This window comes from Vidua macroura, chromosome 3, assembly GCF_024509145.1.
Source record: "Vidua macroura isolate BioBank_ID:100142 chromosome 3, ASM2450914v1, whole genome shotgun sequence".
Taxonomy (NCBI): Eukaryota; Metazoa; Chordata; class Aves; order Passeriformes; family Viduidae; genus Vidua; species Vidua macroura.
In genome coordinates, this window is record NC_071573.1 from 36,505,633 (window position 1) to 36,524,297 (window position 18,665).

General features: G+C 43.8%; 2 protein-coding genes across 10 annotated transcripts in view; one reads left to right on the plus strand and one right to left on the minus strand.

Moving 5' to 3' along the window:
* Positions 1 to 10,280, plus strand: part of USP34 (ubiquitin specific peptidase 34) — a 113,497-nt gene extending 103,217 nt beyond the window's left edge. For 4 of the 8 annotated variants that reach the window (XR_008436570.1, XR_008436573.1, XR_008436572.1 and 1 more), the window contains 10 exons: positions 6 to 130; positions 1,151 to 1,303; positions 2,196 to 2,319; positions 3,000 to 3,079; positions 3,648 to 3,788; positions 3,915 to 4,061; positions 4,472 to 4,631; positions 4,883 to 5,502; positions 6,989 to 7,125; positions 9,933 to 10,280. Coding sequence is in view for 1 of the 8 variants with exons in the window: in XM_053974731.1 (XP_053830706.1) it covers positions 6 to 130; positions 1,151 to 1,303; positions 2,196 to 2,319; positions 3,000 to 3,079; positions 3,648 to 3,788; positions 3,915 to 4,061; positions 4,472 to 4,631; positions 4,883 to 5,487 (1,535 nt within the window). In the remaining 7 variants the exon portion in view is untranslated. Of the gene's footprint in view, positions 1 to 5; positions 131 to 1,150; positions 1,304 to 2,195; positions 2,320 to 2,999; positions 3,080 to 3,647; positions 3,789 to 3,914; positions 4,062 to 4,471; positions 4,632 to 4,882; positions 6,175 to 6,988; positions 7,126 to 9,919 lie in introns of those variants that run through there. The other 4 variants (XR_008436575.1, XR_008436576.1, XR_008436571.1 and 1 more) reach the window with 3 other exon arrangements.
* LOC128805799 (activator of 90 kDa heat shock protein ATPase homolog 2-like) lies at positions 5,518 to 18,623 on the minus strand. Of its 2 annotated transcripts, none has more exons than XM_053974734.1 (9): positions 18,174 to 18,623; positions 17,893 to 18,083; positions 14,114 to 14,199; positions 13,394 to 13,508; positions 12,104 to 12,192; positions 11,779 to 11,901; positions 10,899 to 11,000; positions 10,064 to 10,115; positions 5,518 to 8,682 (listed from the first exon to the last, which is right to left on the minus strand). In XM_053974734.1, exons 1-9 carry the CDS (start codon positions 18,251 to 18,253, stop codon positions 8,591 to 8,593), a joined length of 930 nt encoding a protein of 309 aa, XP_053830709.1. In that variant the 5' UTR covers positions 18,254 to 18,623; the 3' UTR covers positions 5,518 to 8,590. The 2 variants fall into 2 exon arrangements, with proteins under 2 accessions (XP_053830709.1, XP_053830708.1); XM_053974733.1 differs by lacking the exon at positions 5,518 to 8,682 and adding an exon at positions 8,763 to 9,823.
* Between the last annotated feature and the right edge of the window lie 42 nt (positions 18,624 to 18,665).

An 18,665-nucleotide genomic window follows, 5' to 3' on the forward strand; every position in this document is an offset into this window, starting at 1 on the left:
TACAGTGTCTCTTGGACCTTATTTTCCATGTCGTGAAAATTTGAAATTAATAGGGGGGAAAAGCAATATTCGTCCTCCGCGTCCCGAACTCAACATGTGCCTCTTGCCCACCATGGTGGAAGCCAGCAAGGTATGTAAACAAGTGGTCCTATAAAGAATTATTTCTCTGTTGTTTTCCCATTTTTATAAAAGTATTGGCAGAATCCAGTAGCTCAATGCATTTACCTTTTCTTTGTAAACAAAGCATAATTCTTCTTCAAGATGTGTTGTCCTCATATACTCCATTCTAGATGTGCACTTCAGAAGCACCATTTCCCTGCCCTTGGGGATACAGAGCTTCATACTGCAGACACCATAAGGGTTTGGGCCTTGTGGTAGGAAAAAAACCCCATAGCACACAGTTTGGTAATTTCCCACTGTCTGTGGCATTTATAAAGGAATTTGAGGCACCACCCAGGGATTGTCTAGATGGGTTTCACACTATTTTAAGATTTTATTTCCAGACAACCAAGGAGACCCTGCAGGTTCCATTAGAGTCCATTCAGCTGGGGCTGAGGCATAATTTCCTACTTGTTTGGGTAAAATCCAGTGCTTGAAATGTCATAAAGGGCTTTAAGTCTTTTCATGTCCCATTTTCCCTTCTGTGGGCTTCCTAATGGGATGCCAGCTTTGGTGGGGCTACTCCGTAGTGACTTGCCACATCCCGTTGTTACAGCTGCAGCAACGGTGGGATTCAGCTCACGTCACTTTGCCTATCTAAAAGGTCAGCATCCAGCTCTTCCTGGGGCTCCTGGCCATAAATAGTTACCCTGGGAAGGAGAGAAAGAGCTCCCCTCCTTCCTGACCCAGGCACCTGAGTGTGGATGAGGCGACTCCCTCTCCACGGAGTGCAGGGAACACCAGTGACTAGATTTTAGATAGCTAAAGTCAGGTCAGGTGAATCCCACCCAAAAAGGAATATGTATGGACAATCATTTGAAGCAGGAGAACTGGTTACTTGCTGTCCGGTAACTGTGGTTCTTCAAGATGCTTTGTCCACACAGATTCTGTGCTCCTCCTGCTGTGCTAATTCCGAGTCCTGTCCTAGGGGATTCTTACGGGTGAAGGAATTGAGTGGTGGTTGAAGCCGCCATACCCCTTGTGCCCTCAGGTACAGTGGTCGCAAGGACACACTGGGTGCAGGCACAGCCCCAGTGGACACAGCTATTCAGAAAGAATCCAATCTTCTGCACATGGGGCCTATGTGCACGTAGATGGGAATCTGTGTGGGCAACACATTTCGAAGAAGCACGGTTACTGTAGGGTAAGTAACCCTTCTTTTTTAAAGCTTTCAGAATGATGCTGTGTCTATTTGTGCACCATCAAATTGACTGTGTAATCGAGTGTTTGAAAAGATGGTAGAGAGCCAGAAACTGCCTCTAGTGGGTTTCCCCATCGTGCATCCAGAAGTGACACTACATAATGCAAATACCTGGAATTAGAAAGGTGTCGTATTACATGACAGTATTTCACCCTTTATACTGAATTCCTAATACATTAGGAAGGAGAATATTTTTAAACCTCTAGAATCACATCCACAGTCACATTGCCCTGTAGGTTTGCATGCTTGTTTTTCATTCAGTTGCTTTGTATAAGGTTGTATTTTTCTGCTTGAGTTTTAGAGGTTTCCTCTTGGCTCTCTGTGGCCATTCCTCTGGCTGATGCCATTTTAAGCTTATGTATGTCCAAAATACTAAAATATTGACATAGACGTATCGCTGGGCTTGAGGCATTCATGAAAATTCTGCTCTGAAGCTCAGTCTTGAGAAAATTCTGATTTCTACATATCACAACTGACAAGCTATGATTTACAAAGCAGTAGTGTGTATGTATTTGTCTTTATGTGATACAAAGTTACTGTGTTCTTTTCTTGTCCTCTTCAAGCCGAGGTATTTGCACAGCTTTGCACCCTCTGGGTGCTGGCTCAGAACCCTCCAAGAAGTGATTTTCCTGGCAGGGAATTGCATTTGCCATCCCTCCTCCTATCACACCCTGGTGCTTGCCAAGGGCTGGGTGAGGAGGCACCTGGAGATTCCCAGTGTTCTCCTGTAGTCCAGGATGAGACATTGCAGGGCAAGTGGGCAGGCAGGGAGATGCTCAGGGCAGTCTGGGAGCTGTGGCTTTGGAGGTTAAATGAGGCTCTCTTAAATCTTCAGGGCAAAGACGATGTTTACGACCGGATGCTGCTGGACTATTTCTTCTCCTACCACCAGTTCATCCACCTCCTGTGTCGAGTTGCAATCAACTGTGAAAAGTTTACTGAAACTTTAGTGAAAATGAGTAAGTATCAAGGTGAAACAGCCAAACGATTTTTTTTTCTGTGATAGCTCTGAGTCCTTCTGCACTAAGTTTTATATTCAGAGTTTTTAAGGAAAAGCAGAACTTGTGAAACTTGTTGTGTTTGGGTATTATTTTTATCCACAAAGCTGTTAATATGTATAAGAAAGTGCAGCCTTACCCACATGACTGAAATGTTTCAGGCTGTCGGGAAAAAAGCTGAGGTAACCACTAAGAATTCAGTCTTACTGTACATTTAGAGTTTAATACAGGACTCACTAAGGCTATCTCTGGGTGATTGGCAGTTTAAATGGCTTTGTATCAGATCCTGAATCCTCAGCATCTCAGCAATGGCAATTAATTGACATTATTTTAATTCTTGTGTTCCCACACAACCCCCGAGGGCGAGTTCCTCAGTGTCACACGAATAATGTCATCCAAAGAGCAATGAGGGAAATGTCCTTTTATCCCCTGAATCACTTATTTGCTTCTTGTCACGCTATTCCAATGTATTTATTAAAGGGACTGGAAAAACCTCATGGACACTACAGCTTTCTGATCATACAAAATGCTTGGAATGTGATCCTATAAAATGACAGGGCACCTTGGCACTGCTTTTCTGAGGATTTGCTTGTCTCCCACAAAGTTCTCCCACACTGACTTCTTCCCTCGTCTCATTGCAGGTGTTCTGGTTGCTTATGAAGGTTTGCCACTTCACCTTGCGCTCTTCCCCAAACTCTGGACTGAACTTTGCCAGACTCAGGTAAGAGTCAGAACCAACAGAATGGAAACACAAGCAAAACACACTGAATTGTGGAACAAAGAACCCACAAGTGTAACTGATGGGTGGTGTTTAATAAAATACTCTGCCTGTGTTACTGCTGTCTGTGAAGCCCTGCTAAATCAAATATAAAAATCTGGAAAATTCTGATTGCTCCCTGTACATCCTGCAAAAGCTTAACACAGCAACTCCCCCCAGTAATGGTGGTGGGCGTGCAGAAAGCACCTCATCCTGCCTCTGAAATTCCAGCTTTTTATGTAGCACAAACATTGGGATGATGAAGGAAAAATGAGGTGTCAAAGTTTGGGTATGATTGCAGAGGACCCTGTGGTTGGCTCACAGATCAGGAGGCTCTGTCCCTTTCCATACACACTGGTGGGGATAAAGTGGCCTTTCTGGGGAAGGAGCTTCATCAAAAGAAAATGGGAAATAAGAATTGTCAGTAATTGATATGTACCATTTACTGGCATCTGATAGACCTGAGCTATTTCTCAGTGGGCCTGGCCCACAGTTCCAGTGCTGACTCTGCCATCTTCTCTCTCCTTGCCAGTCTGCGATGTCCAAGAACTGTGTGAAGCTCCTCTGTGAAGATCCAGTTTTTGCAGAATATATCAAATGTATTCTGATGGATGAAAGGACCTTTCTTAACAACAACATTGTCTACACCTTTCTGACTCATTTTCTCCTCAAGGTACGTGGTCTTTTAGCAATAATTATTACTCCAAGGAATGCAGACACTGATGCTATTTCCTTTTTCTATTCTGTTTTCACAATTCCAATTTTTTGTGGCTTTTAAAAAAATACTTTGTTTCCACAGGTTCAAGGGCAAGTGTTTTCTGAAGCAAACTGTGCCAACTTAATCAACACTCTAATTACAAACCTAATAAATCAGTATCAAAGCCTAGAATCTGACTTCAGCAACCAGAGAGTTGAAATTTCCAAAGCAAGCTCTACATTAAATGGGGTGAGTCTTTCCTAGTGAACACGAGGCAACTCATTTCCTACAGAAACTCCTCAGTGCCCTGTGCCAGGTGTTAGGCACTCCCTGCCTCACCTGAGCTCCTGCAGGGGAAGTTGGGAGTATTAACCTGACTGTGGGGAGCAAAGTGTTAACAACTGCAGGAGCATTAATGGTAGGAGTGCTGTAACCCAGCATAGTTTTGTGTCTCAGCACGGCATTGTCACCTCCAGGACAGATCTGTGTTCAGGTCAGCAGATAGTGAGTGGGGAATCTCAGTGGTGGGAGTAGCTCTAGAATGGGATCTTTGGGCTGCTCAGAACATGAACAGCATCTCCTCATTGCACAGTCTCTGTGTGCAAGATTGATGAAACACCAGTTTGAAATAAGCCTTAAGTTTGTTTCTCTATTTCCAGGACCTCCGAGCACTTGCCTTGCTGCTTTCAGTGCACACTCCCAAACAGCTCAACTCAGCCCTGATTCCAACTTTACAAGAGCTTTTAAACAAATGCAGAGCTTGTCAGCAACAGAGGAACTCATTACAAGAGCAAGAAGCCAAAGAAAGAAAAACTAAAGGTTTGCTGTTGCGTTAATGAACCTTTTATCAAATTAATGTAATACATTACTTTGTTCCTGCAGGGCGGGACATTCCTTGGCTCCAAATCCCAGTAGTACACAAAAATACCATTTTATTGTGGAGCTAAAGTTTGTGAATTGCACGAATTCTCTGCAAGAAAATGAGTGTTTATTGAAGTGCTGTGTTGAGTGTGGAGATGGGTGGGGATGTGAGCAGTGCCTGTTCCTGAGCAGCTGCCCTGTCCCCACAGATGACGAAGGAGCCACTCCGGTGAAGCGGCGGAGGGTGAGCAGCGATGAGGAGCACGCCGTGGACATCGGTGACATCAAAGCCGAGCCCCGCGAGGCGCTGACCCCCACCAGCACCTCAGACAATGAGACCAGGGACTCCTCCATCATCGACCCGGGAACGGAGCAGGACCCACCCTCCCCTGAGAACAGTTCTGTCAAGGAGTACAGGATGGAAGTGCCCTCTTCATTTTCTGAAGATGTTGTGTTAGCCGCACGTGCGCAGCACACCGAGGAGCAGCCGGGGAATGGGAAATTTGAAGAATGCAAAGAGTTCAAACACCTGCAGGCTTCCAAGGATTCCATGGGAGCTGAGGAGGACTCAGAGTTTCCTTCCACGTCGATTTCCACGGTTTTATCTGACCTCGCAGACTTGCGGAGCTGCGATGGCCAAGCCTTACCATCCCAGGACCCCGAAACTAATTTATCAATCAGTTGTGGCCATTCCAGAGGACTTTTCAGTCACATGCAGCAGCATGACATTTTAGACATCCTGTGCAGGACCATTGAGTCTACGATTCATGTGGTCACACGGATATCTGGGAAAGGAAACCAAGCTGCTTCTTGACATTAGATGGAGCATGTATGCTTTTAAGTCTTTTTTTTTTTTTTTTTTTTTTAATCCTTCTTCCCCCGAAAAAATGCTGTTTGTATAAGTTTTGCTTATTTCTGTTTTGTGCTTCAGTTTGTCCAGTGCTCTCTGCTTGAATGGCAAGATAGATTTATATGCTTAATTCCTGGTCAGGCAGAACTCAAGATTATTTTTTTTAAATTTTATTTTATTTTGCATCTACCGTACACTTTCTTAAAGGGCAATCAGATACTGGCTATGTTTTATGTAATTAAGAGTTCACTGTAGTGGCTTTCATTTAATATGGCTGTCTGGGAGACAGGGCCTCCTGGCCCTGTATGATGTAATTTAAACTTATGGCATTTTTACTGTGTATAATATGGTGTTCTCTGTGCCAGTTTTGTACCTTATAATCGAGGCAGATTGCCTCAGATCGCTGTGGTTCTTATTATCAAAATTAAGTTTACTTGTATACTAAACAACCACAAGAAATTTGATTCTGTAAAGAATCCTCTTTAGCTGTGGCCTGGCAGTATATATATGGTGCTTTATTTAACAGAATACCTGTGGAGGAAATAAAGCACACTTGATGTAAAATTAATTGTTTTATTTTTATTGACATGATCAACTGCTATTCTGTGCACTTCATTAAACTGATTGTGATGACTTTTCATTTGTTTATAATATGTTGCTTCAGTCTTTGTATTTCTCAGCAAAGAACTTCCTAAGTCAAACAGCAGCAGAGAGAAATGATGGTTGGAGGTTCATATTTGATGTAGATTTTGGTGCTTGTTTAGTGTGCACGAGTGTTCAGCCACACAGTGGAGAGGGACTGGTGCTTGTTGTTGGAACGTGAAGTGCTGTCAAAAGCCAGGGGAACTTGGCATCTCATTTCCCTTATTTGAACATCTCTTATACAGTTTTTCTCCTGCACCATTTACAGACTTCCTTTCTTTTTTCCCTCTGCTCTATCTGGCTGTGCCCCCTCACTTTTTGACAGCTTCTGCACACCTGGAATGACTTTATCATCCCTCCCATTATACTTCCCCCTGTTATTTCTGAGTAATACCAGTCTCTATGTGACCTTTTGGACTGTTAATGCTACTGGTTCTAGTATCTGATTAAACTCCATTTTCAGCTTCATTTCCCAGTTGCTCAGCTCATTTGTTTTTCTATTGTCTTCATCTACACCTTGGTCTTTTTTTCTCCAAAATTCTTTCATTCCATCTACCCTTCACTGCAGTTTTGCATCACTTGCTTCTCAAGTCTGTGATGCTCTTGCTCCCTTTGAATTTACTCTCATTGGTTTCAATGTTCTGTAATTAATTAGTCTTTAAAGTTTACAAATTTATATTCCTCTTTATTTGGCATTTTTATCCTGCATTTACAGACACTACTGACACTGGTAAGTGCTTAAGTTGGTATCCTCATTATTCAGACATGAAATAACTATGGGTTTGTTCTCTTTAGGAATAATTTTATTACTTTTTCTGATTAGCTTTCCCCAGATTGTTACTCCAGAGAAATCATCATCAGCTTCTAGTCAAAACTTCTACAATCAGAATTTTTCTGCAAGGAAAACACTGGCCCTATGGATCAAAACCTGAGCTGCAGCAGCTGTTGGAACCCCTTTGGGTGAGTAGTTTTTGTAATTAATCAGCCTTAATAACATTGGGATGTGTCTGAGCTGCTGCTCCTTGCTGGCTTTAGCAGCTCCTGCAGGATGGGATCACACCAGAGCTGTGGCCTTCTGGCCTTTGGGGTGGTTTTTTAGCTCATTTTTGAGCAGGCAAACTACAAACAGTACTTGATAATGATTTCATAAAGGATACACAAATACTGCACCATCAATCATGTCAGGATTACCAGAAATACGATTACTGCTCTTCCCTTACTTCCTAATTTCCCTCTTGAGTATTCCTGCAATTTTTACCAAGAAGTTTTTTGCAGTAGAGTTTTTTGAACAGAAGTAAGCAATACCAGCACAAAGGTGTCTTCCTTTTCCAGAGCCTGTTTCCAGGTGTTTGTCCTCTGTCTCCCTCACTTTCTGTGCTCTGTAAGTCATTATTTCTTCCATTCTGTTCCCCTTCTCTCACTTTAAATCAGTTTTCTGGTTTGTATTTTTCTGCCTTTAAAAATATTCCCTTATCTCACCTTTGAAATCCGTTTAAATCTAAACCCTTTAATCTTCCACTGGCTTCTTCAGTCTCTTAAAAGCTTTGATTTTCTTCCAGGTTTTATCTCACTTCTCATTTATTAGTACTTATTTCTACCTTCCATTTAACCCCTTCAAAATTAAGGTTTTAAATACCTTCTCCATGCACAGGCAGCCTCTCCTATGGCATTTAAAGTGCTGAGATCTGTAAAGAATTTTGGTCGTAATCTTACAACCATGTCTTTCCCATTTTACTACTTTTTCTCTTTGCCTGAGTGAATTACCATGTAACATTTTTAATTGGGAAGTCCAGGAGAAATTTTAAGAGGGATATGGAGCTGCTTGTTTTCCAGGGGTTTTGGCAGCCTCACACCTGGAACAGGGACTGCAACACTGGAAGCACAATTAAGTCCTGTCTTTTTTAACACCACTGATTGGCAATTGCTCTATTCCAGTGAGGACAGAGAAACAGGAGAACCAGGGATTTCAGTCATGAGGGAAGCATAATTCCCACAGAATACTGGGGCTGCAGTTCCACTCTTAGAAGAAACTTGGAATTGCATAGAACCACCTACTCTCAAGGATTAAATTGTTGCAATATCTCTTCAACCATCTACCCATAAACCTGCTGAAGCCTGAACTGTCTTAATTTCCCTTTGTCAATCCCTACCCTGAAACATTTTTGTATTCAAAACATCAGGCTTTTTTTCCTTGAATGCTGAGAGGGGGGGAAAAGATAACTAAATTTTGAGCATTCAGAAAGAGATGCTAAAATCCAGCATTACTCAAGAGGTTGCTCCCCACCTAGCACCTGGACACTTCAAGCAGCAGCAGGCAACACCCAGAGAGTGCTTTGCGCCTCTCCTGTCGCTGTGGGGACTTTGTTCTTCTCACTACCACAGACCTCACCTCAGTTCAGAGGGGTTGTTAATAACTGCAAACTTTTCAGGAGAACCTGGCCTGTAGCAGGGAGCAGCACCTCTGTCTCCTTGATGATGGAAGCTTTTTGGGTGGCAAGGTTGCCATGTGTTGGCATTCTGTAAAAATAAAATATACAGAACTTAACTTCTAAGAATCTTATTTAGTGTGGCAGTATCAGTTTATGGAGAAAATCAGCTTGATGTAAAGCCGTATTTTTATTGAGCCAAGCATGTTTTCCAAAAGCAACCTGCCCTATTGTGGTCCAATTGTTTCAGATTGTGTATTGCATTTGTACACTTTATTTATAAAGCATTTGAGAACTAAGTTATCCTTGCTCACTTCGAGATGGTTTAATTAGGAATTACAATTTGTTCCTGTCAAAATTCTCTTTACAGTTGTTCTCTTTGAGGTACAGCATTGCAGAGGGCTGTGAATCATTTCAGTGGAAGGTTTTACAGAACTGCAGAAAGAAAGCACTACTACTGTTTGTTTCTTCCTAAATAAATGTCACACTGAGGTCAAGTAAGGGAGTACAGTGCATGCAGATCTAATAATTACATAACATTGTTAATTACCTTTCCCAAAACTGCAGCTGCAAACAGTCTGCAGTTGGGAGCATCTAGCAAGTATTCCACAAAGGCTATAAACGATACCCCCCATTTCTTGAAATGGATCAGCAGTTTTGTAATCCCTTTCAGCTCACCTCTGCTGGGAACTCAGTCTCCTACAGAGATTTAATTTTGCCACTTGATACACTGAATATTAAGGAACTGGAAATGCTTCCCATTGAGGGTGTTGCTCACCTACCTCTGAGGGCAGGGCTCACTGCAGCTGAATCATTATCACTGAAGTTCCAGGCAAGCAGAAGAGAGAACACTGTCCCCAAGTAAAGCTGTTGGTATACACAGTCTGACTTGTCTCTCATTCCCTAAAAACCCATAAATAGTGCTTAAACTATGTACAGTCTCATAGAAGTGGGTCTTTATTTTTCCCACAAATAAATTATTTTTTTTTTTTTTTAGAAAACCAAATGTTAACAAAGTATAAAAAGTAATGCCCTAACAAAACTACAGTGCCGTTATTATTCCATGTTGTCTTTTGATTGCTGCAGTAAAATATGTATTTCTTCAAAATATTGCTTCTTCCAACATTGTCTTGTACTCTCTTCATGGGAGATGGGAACCCCTTTGCATTCCAGCTCCAGTTCTGACTGAGCTGCCAGGTCCTGGAAGTTCAAGGCCACAGTTGCATAATGTTCTGAGGGAAGAGAACAGGACCCTTCAGTGAAGTGCTTTTTAAAGAATGCCATTTGTTGGTGCTGATTCCCTCTCTGCTCTGCCTGTCTGAGCACAGCCTCTTTTCACAGCGCTCTGCACTGGGCTGTTCTCCAAAGGACAGAGACCAAGGGAGTGTCCAGCCAAAGCTGGCCCCTGCCAGGATTGGCTCTTCTCCTTGCAAAGGAGCCCTGCAATATCAGAGATCCTTGGAAAAACTCACCGTCAGGCCAGCTCCTACACCGCCACTTCAGGACAATTCTTTGGCTTGGGACCTGTGAAAGATAAGAAGGTTCTCCTTGGTAGCACCTGAGAGAATTCCCATTACAGCTCTCCCTGAAATACAGGGAGAGGAGGAGCATCTTATGGCATATTGGACACATGCATGTAAACAAGAGCAAGACTGGGGTCTGGTTGTTGAAATAAACTGTTTTCATGGAGTTGTATTCCACTGTTCTGTTTTTGCTGTGGGAAAAGACAGGACTCATTGGTTATGGCACATAAAACACTGATTTTCTTGCAGACTTTGAAACAAGGATGAGCCCAGTTTTCCCCACTGAAGTTTCAAAGTGTGACCGAGTGATTGTGTTACACAACCCAGCCTGGCCCAGTACACAAGTCGGGCACTCCTGCAGATGAAAATGGTTTTTAGGACATTTCAAAAATGCAGCTGAGCTCTAATTACCAGGTTTTTCCCTTCTATTTGCACCAGCAGTCAGCTGGGGCAGGGTAACACTTGCCCTGAATAGAACAGAGATCATGTCCCCATTTAAAAAGGGATAGGGATTTAGGAGATAAACCTTAAACCTCTCTCCCTCCTCTCAGTTACAAAGGATTGTGCTGGGTTTTCTGCTCCCTTTGCAGGTCCTTCGGTGTGGTAAGTCCCTGCTCTTTTGATGAGCCACAAACACCACACAACAGAAGAACAACTCTTTGGCTTTGAAATAGAGGAACTGAAATACTCACTAGAGAAGCTGAAATTCACAAATTTATGCTGCTTTTTAGCTCGGAGGAGCCACCCTCCCCTCCTGTTTTAAAGTAGAGCAGGAGTTTTTTACCAGTTCTGTGTATTCACCGCTGACACAGCCCTCAAACATCTGCAGTTTGCCTCCTTTCTCTGCTTCAATCACGGCTGGGCACTTGGAGAACTTCTGTACCAACTAACAAAAAAAGAAAAACACAAAATGCACCATGCTGGGAGACAAGGGAGGGGTGCTGCAGGAATTAGCTAAACTCTGATACACCTGGAAGTCTTTAATCACTCATCAGGCTTCTGATTTTATACAGCATTGCTGGGACTGTGGCGGGGCCAGTGAGGTGCCACAGTGAGAATGTTAATGCTGAGAAAGTTGCACTGGTAAATACAGACCAGCACAGCCTCTGCCCCCAGCACATCCACAGGTGTAGACAAAACTGGCTGTTCCCTGACTGGGAAATGAGGGAAATGGAGCAGCAGCTTTAGGAAGGTGCAGAAGCACTGCTAAGAGCCATTTCTGTTTCCCAGAGGTAGCCCTGGGGTTGTAATTTGAAGTTCTCCAATACCAGCCCAGACTAATTTGAAGGACACAAACCCAAAATTAGTGATTCTGTGTTTCACACCCAATAAGCAACAGTATCATCACCTCCAGTAATTAATCTAATTAAGCTGTGGTTAGCAGCAGTGCCCTTACTGTGCCCTTCAGGCTCCTCAACAACAGCGACATAAAAGAGCAAAGCTTTTATTAAGGACAGCACAAGGAAGCTGCACCCAAACACCATAACAATGCAGCTTCGCTTTGTTAAGGAAACAACTAGCAAAAAAAAGGTCTAAGGCAGCCTAATAAACGCTCATCAAATGGAATTTGTACTTGACACTGTGACATATTTATTATTTACACAACTCTTCAGCAGCATCAACAGCCACATTCAGTTAAAATGCCTCCTGGAAGTATCACTTACTTCCTTCTTTGTGAAGATGCTGTAAAGTTCATCAGCTGGAGAGTTGAAGACTTCCCTCATATGTATCCTCACTGTTGGAATTTTTACTCCAACCATATCCAGAGACTGTGGTGTAACAGAGTCCTGCAAAGCAAAAAAATATTCACAGGAATTAGTGCGAGATCTTGACCATTAGAAGTGCTGACAGGGCAAGGGGGTTGTCACCTGCACGTTCTCAAACACAGAGTGTGAATACATGGCAACTGTACACTGTATTTCTGCATTTCCTCAGCAGTATCATTACTCAGGAGTCACTAAATTCATTGAAAATCTGAAGCCAACATACCTGCACCATGCTCCCACTTGGTTTTCGCTCTGTGGCCAGTTCCTGACCAACAGGAGCTTTTGTTGGCAGGATCATTCCCAAGGTGAACTCTGTAATGAAGAAAAGCACTTCTCACTGTGAAATTGAGCTGTTCAACCCCCTGACATTCAGACACTCAATGAAGATCACCAAAACCCTGAAGAATGGTAAAACTGCAGGACATAAAACTCACTCTGGTTTTCCCAGTTTACTCTTAAGCTTCCATCACGAACAGGCCTAACAGCAATTCCCCTTCAAAAGGCTTTTTCCAAGTTACCTGACCCCAAATCAGAAACATCTGCACAGACTTCTGGCAGCACAGGAGATGTTCAGATCAAAGAGATTATTAATACCCAAAGAAATTCTTCTAAGTTTGGCAGAAGACTGGAGTGAAACTCAATACAGAATGGGAACCATCCCTGTCAGAGGCTGCTGCCTTTTGAGTTTCCAGAGTTAAAGAATCTTTGGATACCCTAAAAATCATACACAGTAATTTCTCAAACCAAAAACTGGTGGATCCAACTTGGGAAAATTACAAAGCATTAAAAAAAAAAAAAAAGTAATAATTTAACAAAGTAGTTCACAGTCAGAGATGTACCTGATAACAATTTGACTACAAGCTGCAAATGCATCAATTTTTTGAGCATATTTTCCTGGTTCTTGGAAACAGCTGTAATTCACAAAAATACCACAGTTTAAAAAAAAAGAAAATAAAATTTAAATTTGGCTCACCTTTGGTTTAGAAGAACAAGTGAAAATTTATATACTTAGTAATATAGGATAATAAAACCTTAGAATCTCAAATGATAATGGCAAGCTTAAAGATGAGCAGAGAATGAATTTGTAGAGTAAAGAACAGAAATAAAGACAGCATTTCAGAAATTATAGAAAATAACTAATTTAATAATTAACTAAAACAAAGGGACATAAAAATTAGGCAGCAGTTCAGGCAAGGAAGGCAATTTTTTAAAATTAGGCAACAAAAAGAAGTCCTAATATTGACCAGCCCTAGTAGGGCTAAGCTGAGCCCTGGCAGGGCCTGTGTGACCCAGCACAGCCTCAATCACTGCAGAACCTTCTGGACATGGCCACTTTTAGAGCAAAAAAGATCCTGAGTGTCAGGACTAACTTAACTCATCTCAGCTGGTGGACAATTAAAAATCACACCAGTACAAACCCAGGGATTTGTCACTATCTGACCAAGCTGTTCAGGAGAGGCACCTGCACAGGAACACTCCCAAGGTGCTGATTAATTCACCTGGTTCAATTTACCTGTTTTAAGTGCTTTCAGGTAGTCCCTCAGGGCCTCTCTGACTTTGGTGGTTCCTTCAGTTCTCATCAGGTCCTTTAGAACATCACCTTCCCCTTTCTTCTTGCTAACATTTATCTAGAAACAGAATAATGACAGCATTTAAGAGACCCTCAGACATGACCCTTTGGGATCTGGCAACAAAGGAAAGCATTTGAGCTTTGTTTACTATGCTCAGAGAACAGCTGCAATTTCAAATTCATGATCTTGGTGTAGCCAACCTTTGCTAAAAATAAGTCCTCTTAAGACATAAATAAATGTAGTATCTCCACTCAGTCTAGTTCAAGTACAGCCAAGAGCTGCTTCTCAGCAGAGGCTGAAGGATCTGTGGAAGCCCAGTATCCACCAGTATCCAGCCAACACAGAGATTCCTTAAGGTCTTAGGGCTGGGAGTGGTTTGCTGTGTTGGTTTGGGGTTTTAAGACTACAAGAAGAGTTCTCCTCGAATTTGTAGTTAAAATATTATCACAGTCAGTAATTAGCAAAGCAAACTGCACATTCCTCATTGGTAAATTTGAGAACAGAATAAGGCATTATTCCAAGTATAATAAACAGCAGCATGAAATAAACTATCCACATGTAATTACCCCACTTAATAACAGGATAAATCAAAATATGATGCCTATATGTTGATTATTTAAGAACTGTGGACCTATACAGCCATACCAGTGTTGCACACCTACCTCTGTATCATCTACCTCATTTTCTTCTGACAGGTTAGGAATTTCAACAGATCCCTTATGTTTCTCACCAGACTCTTTCACTGTACCTGTATTAACATAACGAATTCTTAAATGCAGCATTAAAAACTCTTTCCCCCACAACAAGCGTTTTACACTTGGAACTCATTTGTACAAAGGTGTTACCTGAAGGGAGTTGCCTCAAGGCTGATTTAGAGGAGCTGAACAGCAACCTGAGCCTCTGCTGGGAGCTGTGTTCCCTACCCAGGTGCACTGAGGGATGGACAGAAACCCACCTGCTCCCTGCACTGCTGTCACCTGCAGTTGTCACCTGCTCTGACAGCCTTTACAGCCTGTCCCCAGCACTGCCTGTGCATCAAAGGGTGGGTAGGGGAAAATCATCTCCTTCTCCCCTGAATGAGTCTGCTCTGGATTCAGAAGCTCCCTGGAATGCCGACCATGCCCCTTTTTCATTGTGTGAAAGCTCCCAACATGCAGGCATGTTACCAGGAAACACACGTGTATAATGGAGAAGTATACAATTGACGGTTTTGAAAATAGGAACTTCACGTGCACATTTAGAGCACTTGATATTACTTTTAACCACTTTACAATCACTGCACACTGCAGAAAGAGTCAGCAAGGACAGGAATTATGCTCCACTTCTGATCCTGTAGGGCCAAGGCCCACTCCACTGAGCTGCCCCCCATGCTGCTCTGCCTCAGATTACACTGGAAAGACTAAATTTAAGGTTTGAGGCTTTTTGTATTAACTGAAGACTTCCCCTTTGCCTTGCAGAAGTGCTTTGTTATTTAAATTAACTCATTAATTAGCTCACGATAAAATCTCTTAAGAAAGCAACAAGAGAAACAGGCAGGTCTGTCAGCTCAGTGTCAGAACATTAAAAATCTTACAAGGTGCTTTATCAGCAAAACTCTCCAATTCCAACAGCCCAGGGCTGAGCACGACTGCACAAGGGGAATTATCAGGAAGGCAGATGCAGAATTTCTGGAGATTCTCACTTTCACAGGAGCCACCTGGATTCCCATGCTCCTGACCATCACTCTCATTATTTTAATTAATTCCCTGAGCCCCCATGACAGAAGCCAAGTGGTCGAGATCCCAGCGAGGGACTCCAACAAATGCCCAGGTGCCTTCTGGCATGGAGGGGAGTGAAGGGCTGTTGATACCAAAGTGCAAAGATCCCTCCCCACTCGGGTGTGAGGCAATGAGGGATTGCACAACACACAAAGTTGTTAATCCACAGCTACACAGCCACATGCACACAGGGACAGCAGAACTAGACCTTGGAGTCTCCCAGAAGAACCTGTCATTCAATAAAGCCCTGGGAACTGTTTAATGCCATCCTTGGAACACTCCTGGGCCCACAAAGCCACCTCAGTGTGCTCTTTCCTGCCCTCTTTCAGCACCAGGATCAGTACAGGAAAACTACACAACGTGGTCTTTGCAGACAAAAAAACCTATCTTATTTTTGGCTTGCTTCCCAGAAAGGAAGTGCAGGCATGCAGGAAGTTTTGGGGAGCAAAACACAAACCTGACTTCAGTTAGCCAATCCTATCAGCAATTTTCACAACTCTTAAAATAAAGTTTCACAGTTGACAGTGTCTGTGCTGGGCAGCAAAGTCCAACCAGTGAACAAACAGAGCTGGTGGATCCACATGACACAGGCGGAAAATTGGTGCTGCTCTGCATTTTCACTACCACTGTAATGTAAACAAAGCTTTACTACCTTTTTATCAATCAATCATATTATGTGTTGGAATTGCACTGAAATTCAATAACAGAACTGAAAATAAATTATTTTTGGTTTCCTGCCAGTCCAGTGTGAAGCACACATCTCAGAAAGATCCAACTATAACACACTGTCATAGCTGCTTTAACACACTGAAATACCCGCTTTAAAAGGACAAACACGTTTTCACAAAGCTTCCACCACAATGTGGAACGATGCATTAAAATCCTCATTACATCCCCTAAAAAATGATAGAATAGCCATTTTGCTCAATTTTAGTATCATTAAGTGCACCCAGTTCCTCGCTTTCTTGTTTCTTTCTTATCTAAATTGCTAAGCACCAAGTTTTTCCTACACTGGACTTTCCAAACCAGCTGCAAATGTCAGGATTTTTACAATTTGTCTTTGCATACCCACCTTTAAATCAAAGCTTGAAGTCCTAGTTATCCTTGAAGACTTGTAGAACTAATTACAGTATTTTAGTTCAATCTGAACTCTCACTTCTAATTTAGAGCCCTCAAAACACACAACATGATGGCTTTCACCAAAAAAAACATCAGCCTCTGGGGTTCTTTTGTAGAATTTCCTGTGTAATAGCCAACTCATTTAAAATTAAGCTCTCAAAGCCACATTTCACTCAGCATAGCAAAGCAGCCAGCAAGTCAGAGCTGTCTCTAAACACTGACCAGCACAAACACCTTGTAGAGAAACAGTTTAGAGAGAATTTACATAGAAATGCAAACAAAATACTGTCTGCCTGCTTTTAAATTTATATTCTGAAATAAACAACACAAAGCCGAGCTAACCTCTGTTTAAAACTTAAGGTGATTTTTGCTGAACTTAAAGAAGTCAAAAAACTGATTACAATTATTTTATCTACACTGATTTAAACTGCACAAGAATCTGATATTTGCCTTGCTCTCTGTTAACATTTACACCACAACTCTAAGTATAGTCTCAGTTTATAACACACTTAGAACATATAAAACTTCCTAAAACAAACATCAGTACTCAGTTTAAAGTCCCCTCTTATCGTGGGTGCAGACTTCAATTCCAGATCTGGTCTGGTCTCAGCAATATTCCAGTCAGGCCAACCTCCACTCCCCCAGGTCTGAGGAATGACAGTATTTGGGGAAGCACAGCCTGTCACTTGGCACTACAATATCCACGGACAATTTCCTGTGCAGGCTCATTCCATCAGCTGCCCCTGCTTCTTACTCCAGTGCAAGGCCACAATCTGCTGTCAGGTTTTAGGCATTTAATAAACGGGAAGAATTCCTTGGCATCAACCAAAAGCCAAACTGCAAACAAAGAACGTGCCACAGGACAAGCCCAGCAGAGGTCAACTCCAAGAGCTGGGATTACAAACGGATATTGCACAGCAAAAAAATGCACGGGCACAGCCCCCAGTATCCCAAAAAATCAAGAGTTATTTCTGTTTCCCACTAAAGGGTTTTATCCTCCTGTAATTTGTAATCCTCAATGTACACTACAGTTCGTTTACGGAAACAGCAGTCATGTGACGTCTCCTAGGTTTTCCTGCTCTCCAGAGGCACGGAGGGGCACACAGCTGTAATTTGGGCACAGTGGAACGAAACCAGCCCCGGCACTCTGCTGTCAATGCCACCACAATGCAGGCATTCACTTCTCGCAAAGCAAAGTGAGTAACCCCGTTCTGATACACCGGGGACGCAGTGCTAAGGAATATGCGGTGGAAAAAGCTTGGGTGAAGGGGAAAGCCAAGCTCGGGTTTCAAGGTTATTTAAGAACACGCATTTATCCCGTCCAGGCCCACGTGGCTCCCGCAATCGACTCCAGCCCCAAACTCTGAGTCACTGCAGTTCACCGAGGCATTCGCGTTTCGCCAGCCCGGAGGGGACAGGTTCCTCTGCAGAGGGATGGCTCCCGATGGCAGCAGGGAGCAGCACAGCGCCCCGCGCCAATGCCACCTCCCCGGCCGGGCCCGGGACACGCTGCCAGGGCCCGGCAATCCCTGCGGAGCCCCTCGCATCCCCCCTTCCCCCCGTACCTTTCCAGCTGAGGCGCAGGTTCCACTCGTAGAAGAAGATGAGTTTCCCTTTGCGGCTGTTGCAGGACGCTTCGCCCTCCACGTGTTTGAGGTCGCCGATCTCGCAGCGCCCGGCCTCGCCCTCCACCACCAGCCCCTCCAGCACCTCCTTCAGCTTTCTCTTGGACCAGCTGGTCGCGTCCCGCTCCGTCCTGCCCCGGGAGCGGCGGGGTCAGCGCCGGCGGCCCATTCCCCCCAGCCTTTCCCCGCATCCCACTCCCGCGCTCCATCCCGGCTCTCACCAGTGCCAGTTGTTCACGTTGGTAGCGTCAGCCCGCTCCTCCACGATCCAGCGCGGGTCTCCCTGACCCCACTTGGCCATGGCGCTGCCCCGGCGCCGCCTCCGCCGCTCCCCCCGCTCCCTCCCGCCCGCTTCCGCCGGCACCGCCAGAAGGTGCCAGAAACTTCCCCGCCCCGCCGGAGGAGGAGGAAGGCGAAGCCTTGCCCTGCCCTTCCTCCCGGCGCGGAGGGCGGAGGAAGCGGGGACGGCCGCGCACAGAGCGTCTACGCTGTGCTGGGGCTCGCTCTTCCGCTCCTATGCCCGGGAAAAGCCGCTCCTTCGGGGCTGCTCCCGGCTCCGGGGGGAAGGCACCGCCTCGCTGGAAAAGAGGAGAGAGAAAAAAAAAAAAAAACGGAGGAAAACAGGAAAATTAGAAAACAAACTCTCGTTTTCAGACACTGCGGAGGACACTTCTGCGCAAAAGAACAGAAGAACTGTTGTCCCAAAATTACTC